At 36.9% G+C, this 19,386-nt stretch overlaps 1 protein-coding gene and 1 long non-coding RNA gene across 2 annotated transcripts in view; one reads left to right on the top strand and one right to left on the bottom strand.

Moving 5' to 3' along the window:
- The window catches only part of GABRB1 (gamma-aminobutyric acid type A receptor subunit beta1), a 362,353-nt gene that overhangs the window by 110,835 nt on the left and 232,132 nt on the right, over positions 1–19,386 (top strand). Inside the window, exon 4 of the mRNA XM_008521485.2 lies at positions 13,153–13,373. Within this exon, the coding sequence (XP_008519707.1) occupies positions 13,153–13,373 (221 nt within the window). The remainder of the gene's footprint in view (positions 1–13,152; positions 13,374–19,386) is intronic.
- On the bottom strand, positions 12,263–17,913 carry LOC139082594 (uncharacterized). The gene is made up of 2 exons (XR_011538763.1): positions 17,782–17,913; positions 12,263–12,410 (listed from the first exon to the last, which is right to left on the bottom strand). It is a non-coding gene; the product is annotated as an uncharacterized lncRNA (long non-coding RNA).

Genomic DNA, 19,386 nt, shown 5'->3' with positions numbered 1-19,386 from the left:
TTGTTAACACGGGCTTGGGGATTTATCTTTAGACTTCAAAACTTCATATTAGTGATTATGAATATTCATAATTACTAATACCCCATCCCCTCCTTTGAGTCATAACAAATAAATTGCCCTCCATTCACACATTGAAAGAGCATTTTGATGCTCAGCCAGTGGAAAAAGAAAGGCTGATATGCACTGAGCTTCTGTCATAGGCCCTTATCTTGCCTCAATCTATAAATATACTTTGATAATGTCATTTAATCCCCTAGCCATAGTGTTGATGAGGACTCATCAACCTGTACTGCTGATATCTCTCCACTCCTTGATATCAGCTACAACATTTATATCTCCACTTCAAGCATTTCAAATTAATATCCAACCAAAATACATCACCTTCCTAAATTCCTTTATTTCTCTGGTGCTTGCATGCTTTTCTTCATCTTCGATATCCATAGCATCCATTTAAGTCCATTCTCTTTCCCTTCAGTGTTTTGTCTCTATTCCCCCCCCCCCGCCCCCCCATACTACTTCCTACTCCTTCTGTCCCCATTCAGGCTTATAATATGTTTTACCTCTACAACAATTTTTAATTTTTTTTTAACTGGGCTGCGTGCTTCTGGATTTGCCCCCACTCTAATCCATTTATTGACTCATTCAATAGACAGTTGTTGGGCATGCACTAGACTGCAGTCGGTGTCCTCAGCACTGGGGAATAACAAGATAGATACGCCCTCATGGAGCTCACAGCCTGGTGGGGGTAATAGAAGAGCATCCAGCCAACTTCCTTGCAGAGTGATGCAGGCTATGATGAGAAGGTGCCGTGGGAGCAGACAGGAGGAGCCAAACCCAGACTTTCTGGCTTCTGACTAGGGAGAAAAAGGTGCAATTTGGCTTCCAATCTGAGGCTTGTATCAGTAGGTGATAGCCAGGCAAAGGTGCAAGAGAGGAAGAATGAACGTTCTAGGCCAAGAAGACTTCATAGCAAGAGAAAATACTCTGTGTTTGAGAGACTGAGAGGAGACCAGGGTGACTGGAGAACAGAGCAATAGAGGAATCAGGTAAGACGTGCGGCTGGAGAGCTGGGAACAGAAGCAGCACGTTGCCCTTAGGGAATTTGCATTTTTATCCTCATAACATTGAGGAACCATTGAAAGTTTAACCTTGAGAACAACATAATCATACTTGCAATTAAAAAAACTTGAAATACCACTTCACCTGCTGTACAACAAATGGATTAGGGAAGAGCAAGACTAAAAGCAGAAGACTGGTTAGGAGCCTATTGCAGTAAATCAGGCAAGGAATGATAAAGGCCAAACCAGAGTGGAGCAACTGTAAACAGAATAAGGAAGTATTTATATTAAATAGAAATGCCAGGCTTTATGGATTTATTTAACGTGGAAAGTGAGGAAGAGAGAAGAGTCAAGAAAGCGTCCTAGTTTCTGATTTGCTCAACAGGGTGAGTGATTATACCATTCACTGAGGATGGGAGTCGAGATGGAGGACCAAGTTTAAGTGTGGGTGGGCGTGATTCTATTTTGTGCCATGGATAATTTCTTCATTCGTCATTCCATCATTAGTGCTAGAGGCATAGAAATAAAGCATGGCAGCCCCTACCCTCAACCAGTTTATGCTCACACACTTCTCCTAGAGTGTTTTCTTGCACACAATCTAAATTAAGAGATCCTGAACCTCCAGGCACTTACCATATTTGCCTTTCATCTTACTGTCACTTGGAAATCATTTCTGGCAAGGGATGTATAGTTGCTACCATACCTAACGATTAGGAGGCTTTTGCTTGAAAGTGGCAAAATACTTTGCAGGCTTTTGAATGTGAAAGCCATCCTACCAAAAGAAAATTATTATACTATACTCCTTGAGGATTATTATGGAACAAAAATGTTCTCTTTCCCTCAACTAACATCTGAAGAATCATCCAGGGCAGTGATGGACAATTGACTGCATTTAGCATTCTGTGGGGATGTCAATCGCACACAGAGAAGAGAGTGGCAGTGGCGTTTGTTACCATCACCAGCGGATGAAGGGGATTTTATGGCTAAAACATCACAGAGGACTGAAAAGTCTACATTAGAACAGAATGTTAATGATTAATTGGCATCCATAAAACAAAAAGGCAGAAGTCAGCCTTAGGCAAGAGATAAAAGCCATGTCCTAGGAGGAAAACCTTTTGTGCTTGTGATACATGCTTAAGCCATTGCTTGGTATGTGATTCAGTGGAAAGAACTAGGAATTTAAAGTCAAGCAGGCTTGGGTTCAAATCACAGCTCCCATTTTTGAGCAGAGCCACTTTGGGCATCCCCTAAACTTAGAGTCTCATCTGTAAAAAGGGAATATTAATTTTAACTTCATAGAGTTGTTGTGAAGTTTAAATAATATAACATATAGAAAGCACTTAGTAAAGTACTGGTCCTATAGTTAAACATTCAGTTACAGGCAGCTCTTATTACTAAGTATTTGGCCAGGGAAAAATTAATAACTTAGCTAAAGAGAATGGAAATATATATTAGGTGCTGCATTGTTCTGTGATATGCTTTAAGCTACTTGATTTTCCTTATTTATTCAATTATAGTTTTACAGTTTCTTAGGACAATTACATACATTATTTCAATTCGTCATTCCAACACATTTGTCGATAATTTTCATGCCCATCACACAGATAAGGAAATTGAGTTTCAGACTAGTTGACAAATTTACTCCAAGATCACAGCACTAACGAGCAATGAATTTTCAACTGGATTCCAACTCTCCCAATTCTATTTTAGCCAAAGTTTTAGTTGATAGGTCAGTTTATTTTATCATGTTATTAGCATGGAAGTTTAATTCCTACTCGGGTCCAGTCTATATTATTAATGAAAACGTACTTACTTACACATGCTTGGTATAGGTCCAAGGAGAACTGTTAAGTGGCATCAGAGGAAAATTAAGTTTATCAGAATTATTAGCTTTAGAATTCACAAACCATTTTTTCTATACTGTCAAAGAAATTCTTAGAGTTTGGTATTTGTTTTTTTATTTTTTCTCATTACGTAGTATAAGGTTGCCAAGGTTCTTCTCTGCAGCAGTATCTGCCAAGTCACTTTTTAGCCGGATCCAGGCAAAGACCAAAAGAAGTTTGAACAGGTGCTTAATGAGTTTGAGCCACTGGAGATGGCCACCATGGATATTTATGTAGCTATTTAGTTCCGTAAACCTAACTTTAAGGCCTTAGTTGATGCTTTTTATAAGTTTGAATTTAGTCCAATATTTAGAAAATGATGGTAGCAAAGGAGGAGCCTATGGTTTTATTTTTATTGACTTTAGCATGTTATCATATTAAGCTTCAGAACACAGCATCATACAAGGCAAAAATGCAATAAAACACCTGTACTTATGATATCTATATCTATACTTATCTATCAAAAGAGAAAAAAGAGATTTATTGCAGCATTATTTTTACTTGTAAAAGAACCTGAAACAACCTCAGTGACAGTTAGTAGAATAATGCTTAATTTCCATATTATAGAATACTGTGTAACCATTAAACAGAATGAGTTATTAATTTAGAGGAATTTCTGTATTGTGTCATTAAGAAAAGAAAGATTAATAGAAGTGAATATAAAATAATGCTATTTTTTAAAAACAATGACAAAAATTCCATCTATACGTATATATGTTCCTTAAGTAATTTTATGAGCATGAGCAAACATATAAAATGTTGCCCATCAAGTTGCTAATTGGTTAGTGAAAGGAAGTAGGATGGAAGAACAGAGGTTGATAAGCAGTTAGACAGAGCAAATTAAATAAACAAATAGACAAGCAAATGAATAAGTAAATAGCTGTGGAGAAAAGGTAACAATGCTCATGCAAAAAAGAAGTAGTATATATAGGACGATTTTATTTTTTAAAAAAGTAGATAGCAAGAAAATGTAGCCAAAATGTTGATGGTGATTGCCTCTGAATGGAAAATTAAAAAAGAACACAGCTGGTACAGAAAAGAGAGGATGGAGCAAGAGAGAAAACATGATAAAGTTGACATTTGAATGTTATAATTTGGCTACCCATTCTATTTTGAGAGTTCCCCAGGGACTCCCCAGAGACCATTACCCACAGGCTCTTTAGGAGAATAATTTGATGGAAATCCATTTTCCTGATAGAAAGTCTGGAAACAAGGTTCCTGAGAGTGTTCAAATGTTCCCTCTTGGGAAAGTAAGTGAAAGCTCTAAGAGATATCAGCAACACTTGATCCTTGAGAGAGAGATTGCTGTATCCCATAGCAATCCCTCCTTTTCCACCTTATTAATTTTAAGTTGAGTTCCTAAGATTTCATTCTCCTCCAACAAAACAGTACCAGACCTAGAATCCTTCTTATTGGCTGCTCCCTTTTAAGCTCTGTGCATATTACAAGAGCACAGATCACAGGAGAAAACTGTCTTCCTGGGTTAGAAAATGATCACGATTTTTTTTTTTTATCTCTTCTGAATACAGATCTTCCTCGACTTACAGTGGGGTTACATCCTGATAGACCCATCCTAAGTTGCAAATGTCATAAATTGAAATGCATTTAATACACCTACATCACTACAATACATCATTAGCCTACAGGTGGGCAAAATTATCTAACACAAAGCCTATTTTATAACACCGTGTTGACTATCTCACGTAATTTACTGAGTAGTATACTGAAAGTGAAAGAACAGAACAATGGTATGACTACAGAATGGTTGTAAGCATATGGATTGTTTACCCTCATGATTACATGGCTGACTGGGAGCTGCAGCTTGCTGCCACTGCCCAGCATCACAAGAGAGTATCGCACTGCATACCACTAGCCCAGAAAAAGGTCAAAATTAAGATTCTGAAGTACAATTTCTACGGAATGCGTATCACTTTTGCACCATTGAAAAATTGTAAGCTGAACCATCCTAAGTCGGGGCCCATCTGTAGTGTGTGTTCTGATAGAACCTTGGTTTAATGCTGATTCTTATATCTTTTCCCAGGTTAGCTTACTTCACAGCTTGGCTTTCTTGAGTTGTCATGCATACCACCCAGTGGTTACCATTCTGGTCCTGGATTCATAGTCTAGCTCAGGATGGTGGGCCAAAACCACCACATTCAGAATGTTCTGCTAGATGCTCCATGCATCTGATTTTACTTCTGCTCTTATTTAGATATTGGAGAAAATGAAAATATTATTTTTCTATAAAACTCTGGAACTGAAGAACTTTGAAAAATACTAGGTGTCATATGTAACTATGTGGTTTTAAATGTCAGTGAAGTTTATGAATCATTCTCCTGATGAATTAATCATCCATCTAATATTTTACTGATAGTTTTGAATATCGACTAACTTGTAAATGAACTCAGAAGTTTCACTGAATACAGATGTATTTTTAAATCTTTAGTATAAATAGGCTTATACTTGCAAAATGACAAATTATTGCTGGAACTATCAATGAAAGTTCATTTGATATAATTCAAAAAATGTCAACTAATATTTTGTAGAAAATCACTATTAATTCATTCATGAAGAGTGAGTTTGTTTTAAACTTTATATGTTTTTATCATCTCCCAGAAGTTTATTAATTCCCTATGTTAGTGGGAATTATAGACCCGTTAATCCTGAATGGTTAGAGAATGTAAATTCCGGATTATTAATTATTTTAGTTAACTGAAAGTCCCCATGTATGTTATCTAAGCATGACCAATTCTTCAGAAAATTGAAATGCAATAAGATGAGTTCACACTAACATACTCAGTGCTGATACTGAGTGCTCCAAACACACAGCACTGCTCAATTCATGTCAACTAACATATTTGAGCATCTGCGATCCACTGCGCACCATACTACTGTCTAAAAATATAAACCTTTGCACTTGGGGAGCTCAAAATCTAGTGGAACTGAGAAATAATTACAAATAAGTACTACAATCAAAGGAGAATAGTGTCGTGGGGAATCAAAGCAGTGAGTGACTAACCTCAGAATCAAATTTCCCTGGGGTTCTAACCCCTTCTCACTTTATACTGTCTCTTCATGGTGAGCTAATCCATTCCCGTGGCTTCACCTATCACTCATGACTCACACAGCTGTGTTTCTCCCTGAGCGCTGTCTTCCTATATTCTGCCCCATAACTATTCACTTGGCACCTCTACGTGCAAGTGCCCCGACACCACAACACAAATCAGCCGGAAATAAATTAGTCATCCTCTCTCCCAAATCTTCAGTTCTTCTGATTGTTGTCTATCTACTCACTTAGATCAGAAACCCGACGGTCATCCTTGATGCTCCCTTCTTTCTTACCTCCCAATATCAGAAGCTCACCAAATTTAACCATTTCACACATTTTTTCCTCTTCTCCACATCCCCTTCAGTGCTGTGTTAAGTCAACAATTTATCTATCTATTCTCTAGGTTAGCGCCAGAGTTCTTTAAACTAATATCCCCCTACTCAATAATCTTATCTCCGTGAGTAGGCAGCTGCCAATGGAGAAAAGTGGAACCACACTAAGTTCTCTGAGTATTTGAAGTGGAGGGAATTTCATGCAGGAGCTGGTGACACAGGTGATGGAAGAACTGAGAAGCCTACAGAGGACAATAGGACAGCCTGGAAATAAGAAATGTGAATCTCGCCCACAGTCTTTGAGTTCCTTTGGGCAAGGAGGGAAAATGTATTACTCAACTTTTTCTCCTCAGTATCTGGCATAATACAATTTTTAAAATACAGTAAACAATCATTAAGCACTGGCAATGAATTAGTCATTCTAATAACCTAAGATCTTTTGACTCAGAAGTTTCTAGAAAACTGTCCCTGCTTCAGGCCCAACATTTCAATATATCTTACCATGGAAATAACTCTAAGTATTTGAGCTTCTGATTATTTAGATTCTAGAATATGAGGCATTTAAACTGTCACTGTGTGAAACATAAATTTTATCATATCCATTTTAATAAATTGGATTCATTGTATAGGAAAATGTTTTTATATTTTTAAAGAAAATGAATCTTTACAGCTTCTAAAGTAGGTATTAGATTACAAATGTGGAAATTGTTATATTGGTGCAATCTCAGTTTCATATAGTGAGAGTCTCATGCAGTTCATTGCATCACATCACAAGTTCATGCTCCAGTTGTCATGTCAATGTCATGTGTGCCCATGTGATTTTTTTTGGATGACTCTCATTTGGTATAGGCCCATAACTCATAATGTTTTTGTTCGCCCACAAGGTTGATTAATTCCAAAATTGTACAGAACACAACACAAGACTGACAAAATGTCTGACTACACAGATGGATAAACCAAATGGGGCTATTTAGGGTGAGACAAAGCTAAAAGAAGATTATGTTCTCTGAGGCATAGCACGAGGCTGCAATTCATGAAAAAAAAATCAATAGTAAATAACATGGGCTTTGGCAACAATGAGACTGCATGTATTTTAAAGATATTGTAACAAAACATGGCTAACGACTAAGCACAGCAAACATTAATAGTTAACGTAACGAGATGCTGTTAAAATGTGAGAAGTTAACAGCAAATCTGGAGATACAGTGATGAATTTCTGCTGCAGAATTACTTAATAGTGACACTGAACATTCAAAACATTCATTTTAACAGGAGGCTCCATTAGAAACAGATGTTGTGTGGTTCATTTAGGTTATAGCTAAAATTGGTTTAGTTACCAGGCCATTTTTTTTACTGAACTTTGTTTCCTTGAGATGCAAGTTGTGTGTGTATACGTGTGTGTATTTTTCCTATTCTTGTATGAGTTACTTCTTGCTACCAGCATACACACTTGGTCTCCAGGTGACTTTTCTTGATAATTGTCATTGTACTTGCTGTGGAACTGTCTCAACAGAAGTAAATATGTTTTCCTTGTCTCTCTTTGCTCTCCTAGTTAATAAACAAAACCAAATATGTCTCCTTCTTTTTCTTAAGTCATTTAACGTCTCTGGGTCTCAGATTTTTCGTAACTCCTCCAATTTTTTAAATTAGGGAGATAGGCCAGATGATTGTTTGAGGTTTTCTTGGATTTTTAAGTGTATAGTTAATGCTTAATGAGATTCTGATATGGATATTGATCAGCATCATTATTATGACTTTTTCTGGTTGGAGAAAATAAAGACGGAATCAACTTAGGACAAGGAAAGTGGAGTTTGTTGTAGTGATACAAAGAGGGTTCATTAGGGGCCAAAATATTGAACATATCCAGACCTCACAAGAACTAGAAACAGAAATAGAAAGTCTTCGTGACCTTGGTGGTTCATACTCTAACAACGTCAGACTCTTCCTCTTATGGCTATATTCAGCATTTTTCTCCATTTTCCTTCTTCTTCTGAAGGCTAGCTTCCTCTTTTCATTCATAGTCTCCCCTCACTCATAACCTCATAATAGCAGTGCAGCCCTCGTTCTGTGTCATGACCTTCGAACTTGGTCCTTCAGCTCCTGTCTCAGATGCTTTATTCAATAGCAAATTTCTAGGAGAGGACGCCAATCAGTGAATCTCATCTTTTTAAGACAGGTACAGGTTTATTACCTTCCTGTGTATCAGCTGCTCTTAAATTAAATACCTACTCTTTGTTTCCAAGGTGGGAGGAGGGCAGCATCGTGTGATAGAGAACGTGGCCGTGCTCAATCAGCAGGGGCTATAGGCAGGGCAGTTTCCATCACAGAAGGGACTGTGGAGGTGATGAGCAATGATTCACAGCTCTACTGCAGTCAGCCTTTGGGGAAAGCAGACTTTGGAAAGAGCAGATCTCACAGTTCAATTAAAAGGGCACGAGCGTTTTACAGGGAGCAGGGACTTGGGCTTGGGACTTCTTATAATGCGTATTCAAATTTCTGAGAGATAAAATACAAATGTGTGCAAGAGCCTTGGTTCTTTCAAAAAATATATATGTGTGTGTGTGCATGTATGTATATATATACTTTCTTGAGAACAGTTTGACAAGGAGGGATTGCTTATATGATCCTTCCAAGTCGATGCAAAATTACTAGACATTAAAGCAATATTTTGTCTCTTCACTAACAAATTAGTCTGAAATGTGTGCTGGTCATGGAGGCGGCTAATAAGAGACCCTCACTTCTCCAGCCCTCTCTAAAGTCTTCTTCGAGCTCGTTCTGGTAAAAAGCATACCTTAGTATGTTTACCTAAAATACATAACTCTTTTCCCTATTCCGATGCTAGGTGATTAATGGATTTTTATTAAATGATTTCTTATGGTAAAGTAGCAAATTATAAACCATTTAATGCCAGTATCCTCCAGCACAAAGTTTTAAAGGATATGTTAAAAGCTTGGGGTAGATATGTTAATATAGATATTTTTCATGATAAATAATGATAAAAGATTTTGAAATATTTTACTGATCCAAAATAAAGATCTTTTTATCTAAGGCAGAGTTTCTTAACCTTGGCACCACTGACATTTTGAGCCACATAGTTCTTTGTCGTGGGGGCTGTGCTGTGCAGTGCTTTATGCTGGGGAGCATCCTTGGCCTCCTCTCGCAGATGCTAGTAGCTCACCACCATTACTCCCAGTTGTGACAACCAAAACTGTCTCCAGACATTGCTAAATGTCCCCTGGGGGGCAAAGTCACCCTGAGTTTAAAACTACCAGTCTAAAAAGAATGTTACTTTTATTCTCCAAAAGAATGACTTTTATTTATTATAAATGTTTTCTTACTCTTTTAAACGTTTTTAGATTTAAAAAGTATGTTATTTTGGAGTTTAATTGAGCACTACTGATTTGGTATCGTCTATCTTGCTTTTCCTCAATGAACCAAATTCTCTCATGCCTGAATTAGCCTGACCAATTTCATTAGCAATCTCACACCCATTAATCCCATTAATTTGCCTCAGTGTCAGAGTCCCCTACGGCCCATAGTTTCTAAATATGCTGCACTTCCTCTCAAGGAGTAGCTTGCTTGCACACTTGAGAAAGCTGACTGAACACTTGTAAACACACCTGGACAAAAAATGATTTTAGTGTTCTTGGCCACTTTAAATTTAAATTAATACCTTTAATTTCTTTCTGAAAAATTTTCCATCCTGCCTGGAGTGCTTGCACTTTGAACTAATGAAAAATTAATAGAAAATCTCTTGTATGAGAGAACAAAATACCGCAATTTAAGCCTTTTCCATCTAAAACTAGGAAAACCCAAAATGACATCATAGGCTTTATTATATTAAGATAGCACTGTTAATATTTACATTAAGATGCAGATAGAATAATTTATTTAGAATATAATAAATAGTCTCTCAGATATGTAAATCATAAATTCTCTCATAGTGAATTTGCCTATCTCACAAGGTTGTGAGAACAAAATGTGATAATAGATACGAATAGTTACAAAAACCACAGAGCACAGAGCTCTCTCCAGGAGAAAGAGATTATTGCCACACGTGGTATAATGTAGATACTACAGAAAAGGAGATATTGCTGTGTTTTGGGTCTTTCCATAATTCATCATTATCACCCAATTATTATCTTCAAAAAGTTTTTATTAAGGTTTTCAATCTCATATGTCCATATTTCCATTTCTCATAGAATCAGTTCCTAGATTAGGATAATAACCCTAGAAATGCATAAAAAGAAAAGTTCTGAAGGGTATTTATCCCAAGTCACTCACTTCCAAATGTAACATCCTAGCATACATAAATTTTCACTTAATTACTTCTTATTGCAAATAGGATAACTTACTGGTTTAATTTAGAATGAAGATGTGATTTTTAGTCAATATTTATTGAAACAGGGTGAGTTGTGTAGAGCAAAGATCTCTCTGTACGTGTAGTTCTCTCTCTCCAGGAAACAAAACAGTTTCCGGAAAGAGAAGGGGAAAAGTCTACACACACACACAGACACACACATACACATTAAGTCTGTGAAGAGATTACTCACGTTTGCACTAGTTTCTCCTTTCTACTCTCCATTGTTTACTTACCAAAAACTCATATTTTAATTACTGCATTTATTGTTTGAGTATTATTTTGCCATTATAACCCTTTACACTTTACAATAATAAATTTTTTCCCATTCCACATTAGAACTTTGTTGAGGAGAATATGAAGTACAGATTTCGCCCCACGGTCTCATTAGGAGGAAATCCCAGGTAGCACTCCTCAGAATCTGGAAGCTAATGAATATTCAGCATGAGTACTGAAACACGTATCCATTGCTGATTGTGCTGACCCCCATGGCAAAGTTTACAATAAACATATCTTTGACTAGTTATTAATTTTCTCACATTGGCTAAATTACAAACAAGAGCCCAACACCAAGACTTACAATTGATCACAAACAACTGCTTATTTTTGTGGCCAGTGGGGTCCTTCTGCCTAAAGTTCTTTCACAAACATCTTTTAAAAATAGAAAAGATGATGAAAATGGTATGTAAACTTCAAGTAATTTGGATGTATTAGTCTTTAAATCACAATGAACATAATATATTATAAAGAAGATATTATATTTGTTTAGCATGTTACCGTTTCTAAAGTACCTTCGCCATAATTTTCCTAACTAACGCTCACAATAAGCCAATAAAATGCTACTATTTTCATTTTAGAGGTGAAGCATCTGAGGAATGAGGGGGTTAGTTAGTTGCTCATGATTACATAGCTCTACATGTGGTTGAGCTTGGAATCAAGGTATTTTGGAATCTAAGGCCCAGAATTTGTCCCGTTCATTTTCCTCCAAAAAAGATAATAATGTTGAGAACTTGAAGAGCTATAAATGGAAATGGTAGCAACTGAGAGGAGAATTGTATGTAACCTTGTGGATTCTCTTTTTTTTTATTAAGCGAAGGTAAGGTGGAAGGGGGTTTTAGACCTTTAAAAGGGATATTGTGTGATTCATAGCAAAGAGCAAATGTTCTTGTCATTGAATGAGAAACAATGGCTTTGAATTATTGCAAGATGGTTTCTGAGTAAACACTGTAAGCATTCTTGAATATGGTTAAAGGATGCTGGAACTCATTGTCCAGAACAAATACTGCCCTATCTTTCAGGGTTTTTCAGAAATGCATAAATATCCATATAGGGATTTAGATACAGTGCAGTTTGCCCAGATGTAAGGTATGATCTGAGTTAACGTTTCTCAGCTAGTGGTATATATAACAATGGCAGTACACAGACACTGTGCTGGTGTTATACAATATTTTCTTAACTGCTGCTAAAGCATTCACAGAGTCACCATTGACAGATAAATATCCTTTAAAAGAAAAAGTGATCCTTCTGTCTTTATTATATTGGGACCCATATCTTAAAAACAACGATTTTACTGCTACCACTTTTTCAATGGACAATTACACTTTTTATTAATGGAGTTCTTTAAAAACAGACAACTAAATCTCTAAGATAATCACCACCGTTCCTCTCCTGTAACATAGATCCATTTATTGAGCCCAAATCTTCCAGTCAGTCACTGCCAGGGGCAATCTGGGTAGAAAGAAAAGTGCAAAGGGACATCGTTAATGTAGCTTTTACAAGCAGTAGGAAACAAACTCAAGTACAAACCCAACTCTGAACTCAAACCAATGCCTGAAACAAAGCAGGAATGAGGAAAGATGCTGAGCAGTTCCACCACTGATGTCAGTTCTCAGGTCAGATAAACATCTCCATCCAAATGTGCTTTATAAACTGCTTTTCGGGATTGATAGCCAAGTTGTAATTTACTAGAGAGATCCAGGTAATGGTAACTGGTGACCTTTATAAGGCAAACAGGAGTATTCATTCAAAAGACATTTGCATTTTGGAAAACACCCTCCCCTTTTGAGTGCATCCAATTTTAGTTATTTTTGAGGAAACGCTCTCCTCCAAAATAATACCATAAATATAATATTCAGAGATAGATTTTTGTGAACATGGATCTCTCAGTACAATTTCCCTCTATGAACTTCCCCACTTCAAACTTTAAAATTCAATTAACTGGATTTACTCTATATCAGTAGAAATGCTTGTGCATGCATCAATTAATGCTCTAATTCTTCTAACCTATTGGTTGCCCTATACTTGGAAGTGCAAATTTCAATATATTCAAAGGTAACTTCTTAGGGGACAGTAGGATGGTGGGTCTCTTGGCATCCAAATACCACGTACTATCACTTTCTTAACAAAAAGCATTAGATGATGATGATGATGATGATAGTAAAATTCCTTTTTGGTTTCCTTTATTTCACAGGATTATACACTCACCATGTATTTCCAGCAGTCTTGGAAAGACAAAAGGCTTTCTTATTCTGGAATCCCATTAAACCTCACGCTAGACAACAGAGTAGCTGACCAACTCTGGGTACCAGACACCTACTTTCTGAATGACAAGAAATCATTTGTGCATGGGGTTACAGTGAAAAATCGAATGATCCGACTACACCCTGATGGAACAGTTCTCTATGGACTCCGGTAAATGGTTTTGTGTTGCATGTTTCACTGTTTTTGTTGTTGTTACGTTTTATTTTTTACTTTTGGAAGTAGGAGAAGATATAGACTCTTTCATCTGTATAATAAAAGTATATTAAAGACCATAAAATCTCTTTTGATACCTCTTGAGCTAAATCTAGGCAACTTTGTCCACCAAAGGTAAGTGAATTATTTGCTCTGACCTTCAAATAATAAATATAGAAATAAGAAAATGTGTCTTTGCCACACGGATTTCACATTCAGCTTATTGTAGAAGTTATATCTGTTTTTAGGCAATTGCTTGATTATCTCAGAGCCACCTATACTGAACTGAAATGTGTTCCAGGTATTTGGTATAGCTACCAATTAAGAAAGAGAATTGGAAAACAATATTTTGAAGAAGTAGGAAAATATTTGTGGTGACTTTGAGAACATCCATGGTGTTTTTATCACCTTAAATCTCTATGTTTTAGTTCTTATGTTTAGGTATATGATCCATATTGAATTAATCTTTGTTTGGTGTGAGGTAGGGGTTGAAGTTCAGTTCTTCCCATATGGCTATTCAGTTATTCCACATCACTTATTGAAAAGGCTTTTCTTTCCCATTGGATTGTTTTGGTGCCTTTGACAGGATAAATGGGGGTCTATTTCTAGGCTCTATTCTGTTCCATGGTTCTATTTGTTTATCCTTAAGGAGTATCACACTGTCTTCATTACCATATAGCTATATGGTAAGTCATGAAGTCAAGTAGTATAAGTTCTCCAATTTTGTACTTATTATTTAAGATTGTTTTGGATATTCTAGGTCCTTTGCATCTCCTTATAACTTTCAGGAACAACTTGTTAATTTCTACCAAAAAAAGGCTGCTGGGGTTATAATTGAGATTGTGTTAAATCTATAGACCAGTTTGGGGAGTTGACATCTTAAAATTATCAAGTCTTCTCATCCATGAACATGATATATCTTAATTTAGTTAGGTTATTTTTAATTTATATCAGCAATGTTTTGTACCGGAGTGGGTTTTGTTTTATTTATTTGTTTATTTTAAGAATCAAGTATAAAAGAGGTATCATACACTTATAGAGGTCAATTATTAACCCTCATGTAGTTAAGGGTTTATTAAAAATTTTAGGCTACAATTCAACTTAACTTCCATTTTTATCAACTAAATGTCTGAACGGTGACATAGTATTGTAGGATATGAAGAATAGTCATTCTTTGACCTTTGTTAATTTTTAACCTTTGTTGTCACCTTTTGTGGTCCCTTGTGAGAAGCTGAGGAAACTATATATCCACAAACTCATATAGCTCCAAGTTTTTCTACTGTTTTAGAATGTTCATAAGTCCCCTAAAATCCTTCCATATAACCTCAACCTCAAGCTAAATCTCTCGTCAAGGGCCAAAATCCTCCAATTAATGTCTGTACATTCACCAGTAGACAAAAGCAATATGCAAGTGAAAAGAAAATATCTGTCATAAAACTTCTGAACTTAACCTAGTGTTTGTTATTTAGTTCATAGCTTTGGTCTTCATTTGCACAATAAAATAACATCAGTTGATCTTAGCAAAACCATCTTTGGAATTTTTCCACTCTTTCACTATCCCGAGAGCTTTCAATTCTAGTTAAAAATCTCTGGCCTAAAATTCTCTCAGGAAAATGGTGAAATAAACTAACAATTCCCTTGAGTGTATTGATAGTTACTGTAGACAAAATCTACTAATCCAAGGTCAGTGGTGATTATCAGTGACGGTTCATACAGTGGAAATCAGTTGTCATTTTTTTGTCACCTATGCAACTTCCATCAGATATAACCAAGGTGTAAAGTGGTGAATTACTCTTCTAGAGTATTCAGGGGGAATAATTCTATCCCAATTTAGTAGACCTCAATCACAACATGTATAATCACTATAAAAGATTAGTCAACAGTGTAGAAAAATTTTTTTTTGTTAAAAAAAAAAAGACATCCAGATTTTTTTCAAGCAAGCATGTGGGTTGTGTTCTCAGTTTACTGAGTCTCACTTCAGGCACTCCCAAATTATTGGCAGTTTCTACCAATGGGGGTGACGTAAAGGAAGAAAAATGTTGGAGAACGACGAAGTTGGACACACCTCATTTTGAACTGAGAAAGCTGAGGTAGAAAGGGGCCAGGGCCTGATCCAAGGGGACGATAAAGTAACAGCAGAAATGGGACTAAAATCCAGGTATCCTGATTCCCATGCATGTAATTTTCCCACCCAATGCCTTTAAAATACACTTAGGAGTGAACACCTTCCAAGTTGTACTACATTGCTCGCTCCTCTTCAGAGACAACCCAGGACTTTGTAGCCTGTAGCCTGAAAACAGATCTCTCCCCAAAAGACACAAATCCTTCATCTATTATCTGATCACTTTTTGACACCAGCTTACTCCACAAGAGCCTCCCCCCAGCTCTGATATCTCCCCCTTCCTCCCCTGTCTTCCTCCAACCTCTTCCCTCACAGGTTTGCTTTTCTTTCCCCATAGGTTATAAATATCCAGAGAAAGCGTAGAATACAAAGAAAGCATGAATTCTGGAGTCAGAGGACCAAAGTTGCATTCAAACTCTACCGTTTTCTGATTGCTTGACCTTGAGCAAGTTATATAAATTTACTGAGCCTTAGTTTTATTAACTGCAATAACGGACTAATAACCCCTGATTCTTTATTGGGAAGTTCTTATGAAATAATGAATATGTTAATACATGATAAATTCTAAATTATATATTTTCTAAAGTAATTGTGGCTTAAATAGCCTTATCAGGTAGTGAAAAAACTGCATGTGAAGAGTGGTTCTCTAACTCCCAGGGGTGTCAGTGACCAGAACAGAGACACAATTGTCCAATTAGGAAAACATTCATTGAGTGCCTAGTATGTGCCATACACTCACTATTCTGGCCCTAAGAATAATTCTCCAGAGACCTGGTAGAAATTTGTCACTGTGGCAGAGTGGAAATCACCTGGAACCACGAGTCAAAAGACTTGTGGCTTAACTAGTTTGTGCCCTTCAGTAAGCCATTTACTCTCTCCAGGCTTCAGATCCCTCAACCTTAAAAGGAAGGGATTGGGAAAAATTATCCCTAAATTCCCCTCCAAATCTAAATCCCATTGCTTCTATGATCCCAGATATTCAGGCATATTCATTGTAATTCCTCTGATATGACATTTCCTAGTCTTAGAAATGACAGTCTCCCCTTTCTTCTTTGTAATTGTCTTTTCAAGAATAACCACCATATATCACTTCCTAAATGCATGAAGTAGAAAATCCTTATCATACAAAGTGTGTATTGGCATATTTATAGCTGTTCTTATTTTAGACATAGTTAATCAGGAGAATTAAGTTTCTTACCTATCTTTTTCCGTGAGTCCAGCTAACTGTCATCATGCAATGAGACCATACATTAATGAGTTGTTTTTAGTAATGATGGGATCAATGTGATTTTCTGAATGTATCTGAAAGTCCCTTTAACCAAATATTCCATAATCATAAGACTATATCATTAAACTAAATCCAGTTTTGCTATTTTCGAACTCAATGTGAGATGTTATAACTTAATTTACCTGAAGCCACAAAAATAGCCAGTTGTCTCTATTTTTGTGAACTACATCAAATCAGATTTTACACCCAAGCGACAGCACACAGTTGTGTAAATGCTCTAAACAGAGTGCTGTCTGACAAGGTCTGGTACTTCTAGAGGAGCCAGGCTACTGTGCAACAGACATTCAGCACATAGAAGAGACTCTATTCCTTATGCATCTTGCTCTTGGGTTACCCCTGCTGCAACAAAATGCATTGCACCAAAGAACAACCTTACAATCACCATTACTTTCTCTTCCATTTTTCTAGCGATCTAAATGAAGGATAAATGCTGTAAGAGGTGGCAGGAGACGGGCCCTATGTCCACATTTCATGAGCCCTCCTCCCTGCTCCTCTCAAAGCAGGCAGTGTCATTTCCTTTCTTACTCAAAAGTGGAGACTAAACATTAACTCCTCCAATGTCACACATAGAATCCTAAAAATTCTTCTGCCTCCCCTCCCTTTCTTCCATTTAACTCTGAGGAAGAATTTTCTCTCCTTTCTAAGGCTAATTTCTCCGGGTATTCATTTAATCTTATTGCTGTGCACTCTTTTCAAACTTTGCTCCTTTTTTTTTTTTTTAATTAAATCTTCAGTCTTCCTCTCTGCTGGCTCTTTCCCCTTGGTTTTCTCTTCAACCACCAGTCCTCTCACAGCTTTGGTTTCCTCTTATCACCCATTTACCCCTCCATCTCCAAAACCATGGCTCCCACCCATGCTACTTTCCTAAAACAGCTCTGCCAAAACTTACCAACACCATTGCTGGTTCTCAATCTATACTCTCGACTGCTCTGAATGATTTAAGAGTGATAACTGACCTTGACTTCAGGATTTCCAAGATCCAGCACAATTTTTTCATCATTCTCGTTCTTCTGTCTTTTTGCTATTCGATCACTGGTTCCTCTTTTGCCTCTAATTGTACTAGAGAGATTCCTTGAGGTTTGAGAAACTTATTGAATTTAACAGCTAAAATATCTAAAATTCCAAACCACTGAGTTCAGAGAAATTTTGTAATTGCTTACTGAGCATCTGCATCTGGATGCCCTGCCGGTTCGTCCTGACGTGGCCCTATTTCATATTATCTGTTTTTCCTGAAACCAGGTCCTCTTCCTTTCCTAGCTGCTAATGAAATCATCATCATCCCAGTCAATAGGCATAAACTTTTAGGCATCTTTGATTTCCGTCCCTAAGATCCAATGTGTTGCTTCTACTCCACCTTATCTCAACCATCTCCATTTCCAAACCATTTCCATCACCTAAATTAACATTCTCACTATCTGTCACTTCCTGGCCAATTTCCTATCTCAACTTTTCTCTCATTACTGCCATTTTATTCTTCCTACAGTGCATGTCAGATCACATCACTCCCACACTAAAACAAAAAGAAAAAACAGTGTCTCCACAGTCCCCATAAAAATTGTGTTTTCATTCTTCTGTCTGGAATCTTCTGTCTGGAATCTTCTAAATACGACCAAATGTTTTTCCCACATTATTGCCCATTTCCTTCCTCTCTGAAGCCTAAAGTTTAATTTAAAAAATCACTTATTTCTCTAAACACATTCATGGCATTTCAAACTCAGGTATGTCCCAAATATTGCATGGATCATATTTACGCTAAAAAAAACTATTTGCTGTTTATCTGAAATTCACATTTAACTGGGCATCCTGTATTTTATCTGGCAACGCTATGGCCTTACTGAAATGCCCTCCCTTCTCTATCCCCAGACACTCTTCCCCCCACTCCACTACTTTCTCCCATCTTACTCCTTTTTCTTAACAGCATCTCTCAAATTCCCCTTTCTCCATGAGGACTTTTACACTTTTCATATCCAGATAAAAACTCTCTCATTTGATACTTTACTTCTCTTTAATCCCATACAGGCCCATGAGATTTGTAACTCTCATATGGTGTTATATCTTTCTGTGTCTTAGAGTTATTTTCCTGTGATGCAAAAAAGACTGTATATTTGTTGAAAATGTGAACTATATTTCCTTAACCTTTGTATCTCCTCTCTCAAACCAAATAAATGTTTGAAAAATTGCAGTGAAAATTTGTAGGATGCGGTCACCTGACTCATGATAGTTGTCAGCTGCAACATCTATATCTAAATGATGGCTTTTAACCAAAGAGCAATTATTGCTATTAATGACCAGATGTGTCCTGCCTCTTGTCCCAACATGATGCAGCTGGCTGCAAACACTTATTCTCTCCAAGGCCCAGCCCTGTGGGTGCCAGAAGACTGTGTTTATCTTTCCTGAAAATGGCAGGCATGGAATGACTTCATTTGGGAACTACATTTAGTGGAGTATTTATACTCCTTAAACTGTCCTTCCTTTTGCCTTTCTCTGCTAACTCTTGTCTGGGCTTTTCTTTCAAAGTTCCACAATGCTTCTTTCCTGCATCTCCTGCCAAAGGTGAGCCC

This window comes from Equus przewalskii, chromosome 3 (genome assembly GCF_037783145.1).
Source record: "Equus przewalskii isolate Varuska chromosome 3, EquPr2, whole genome shotgun sequence".
In the NCBI taxonomy this organism is placed as follows: Eukaryota; Metazoa; Chordata; class Mammalia; order Perissodactyla; family Equidae; genus Equus; species Equus przewalskii.
This window is presented reverse-complemented; position numbering and strand designations above follow the sequence as displayed.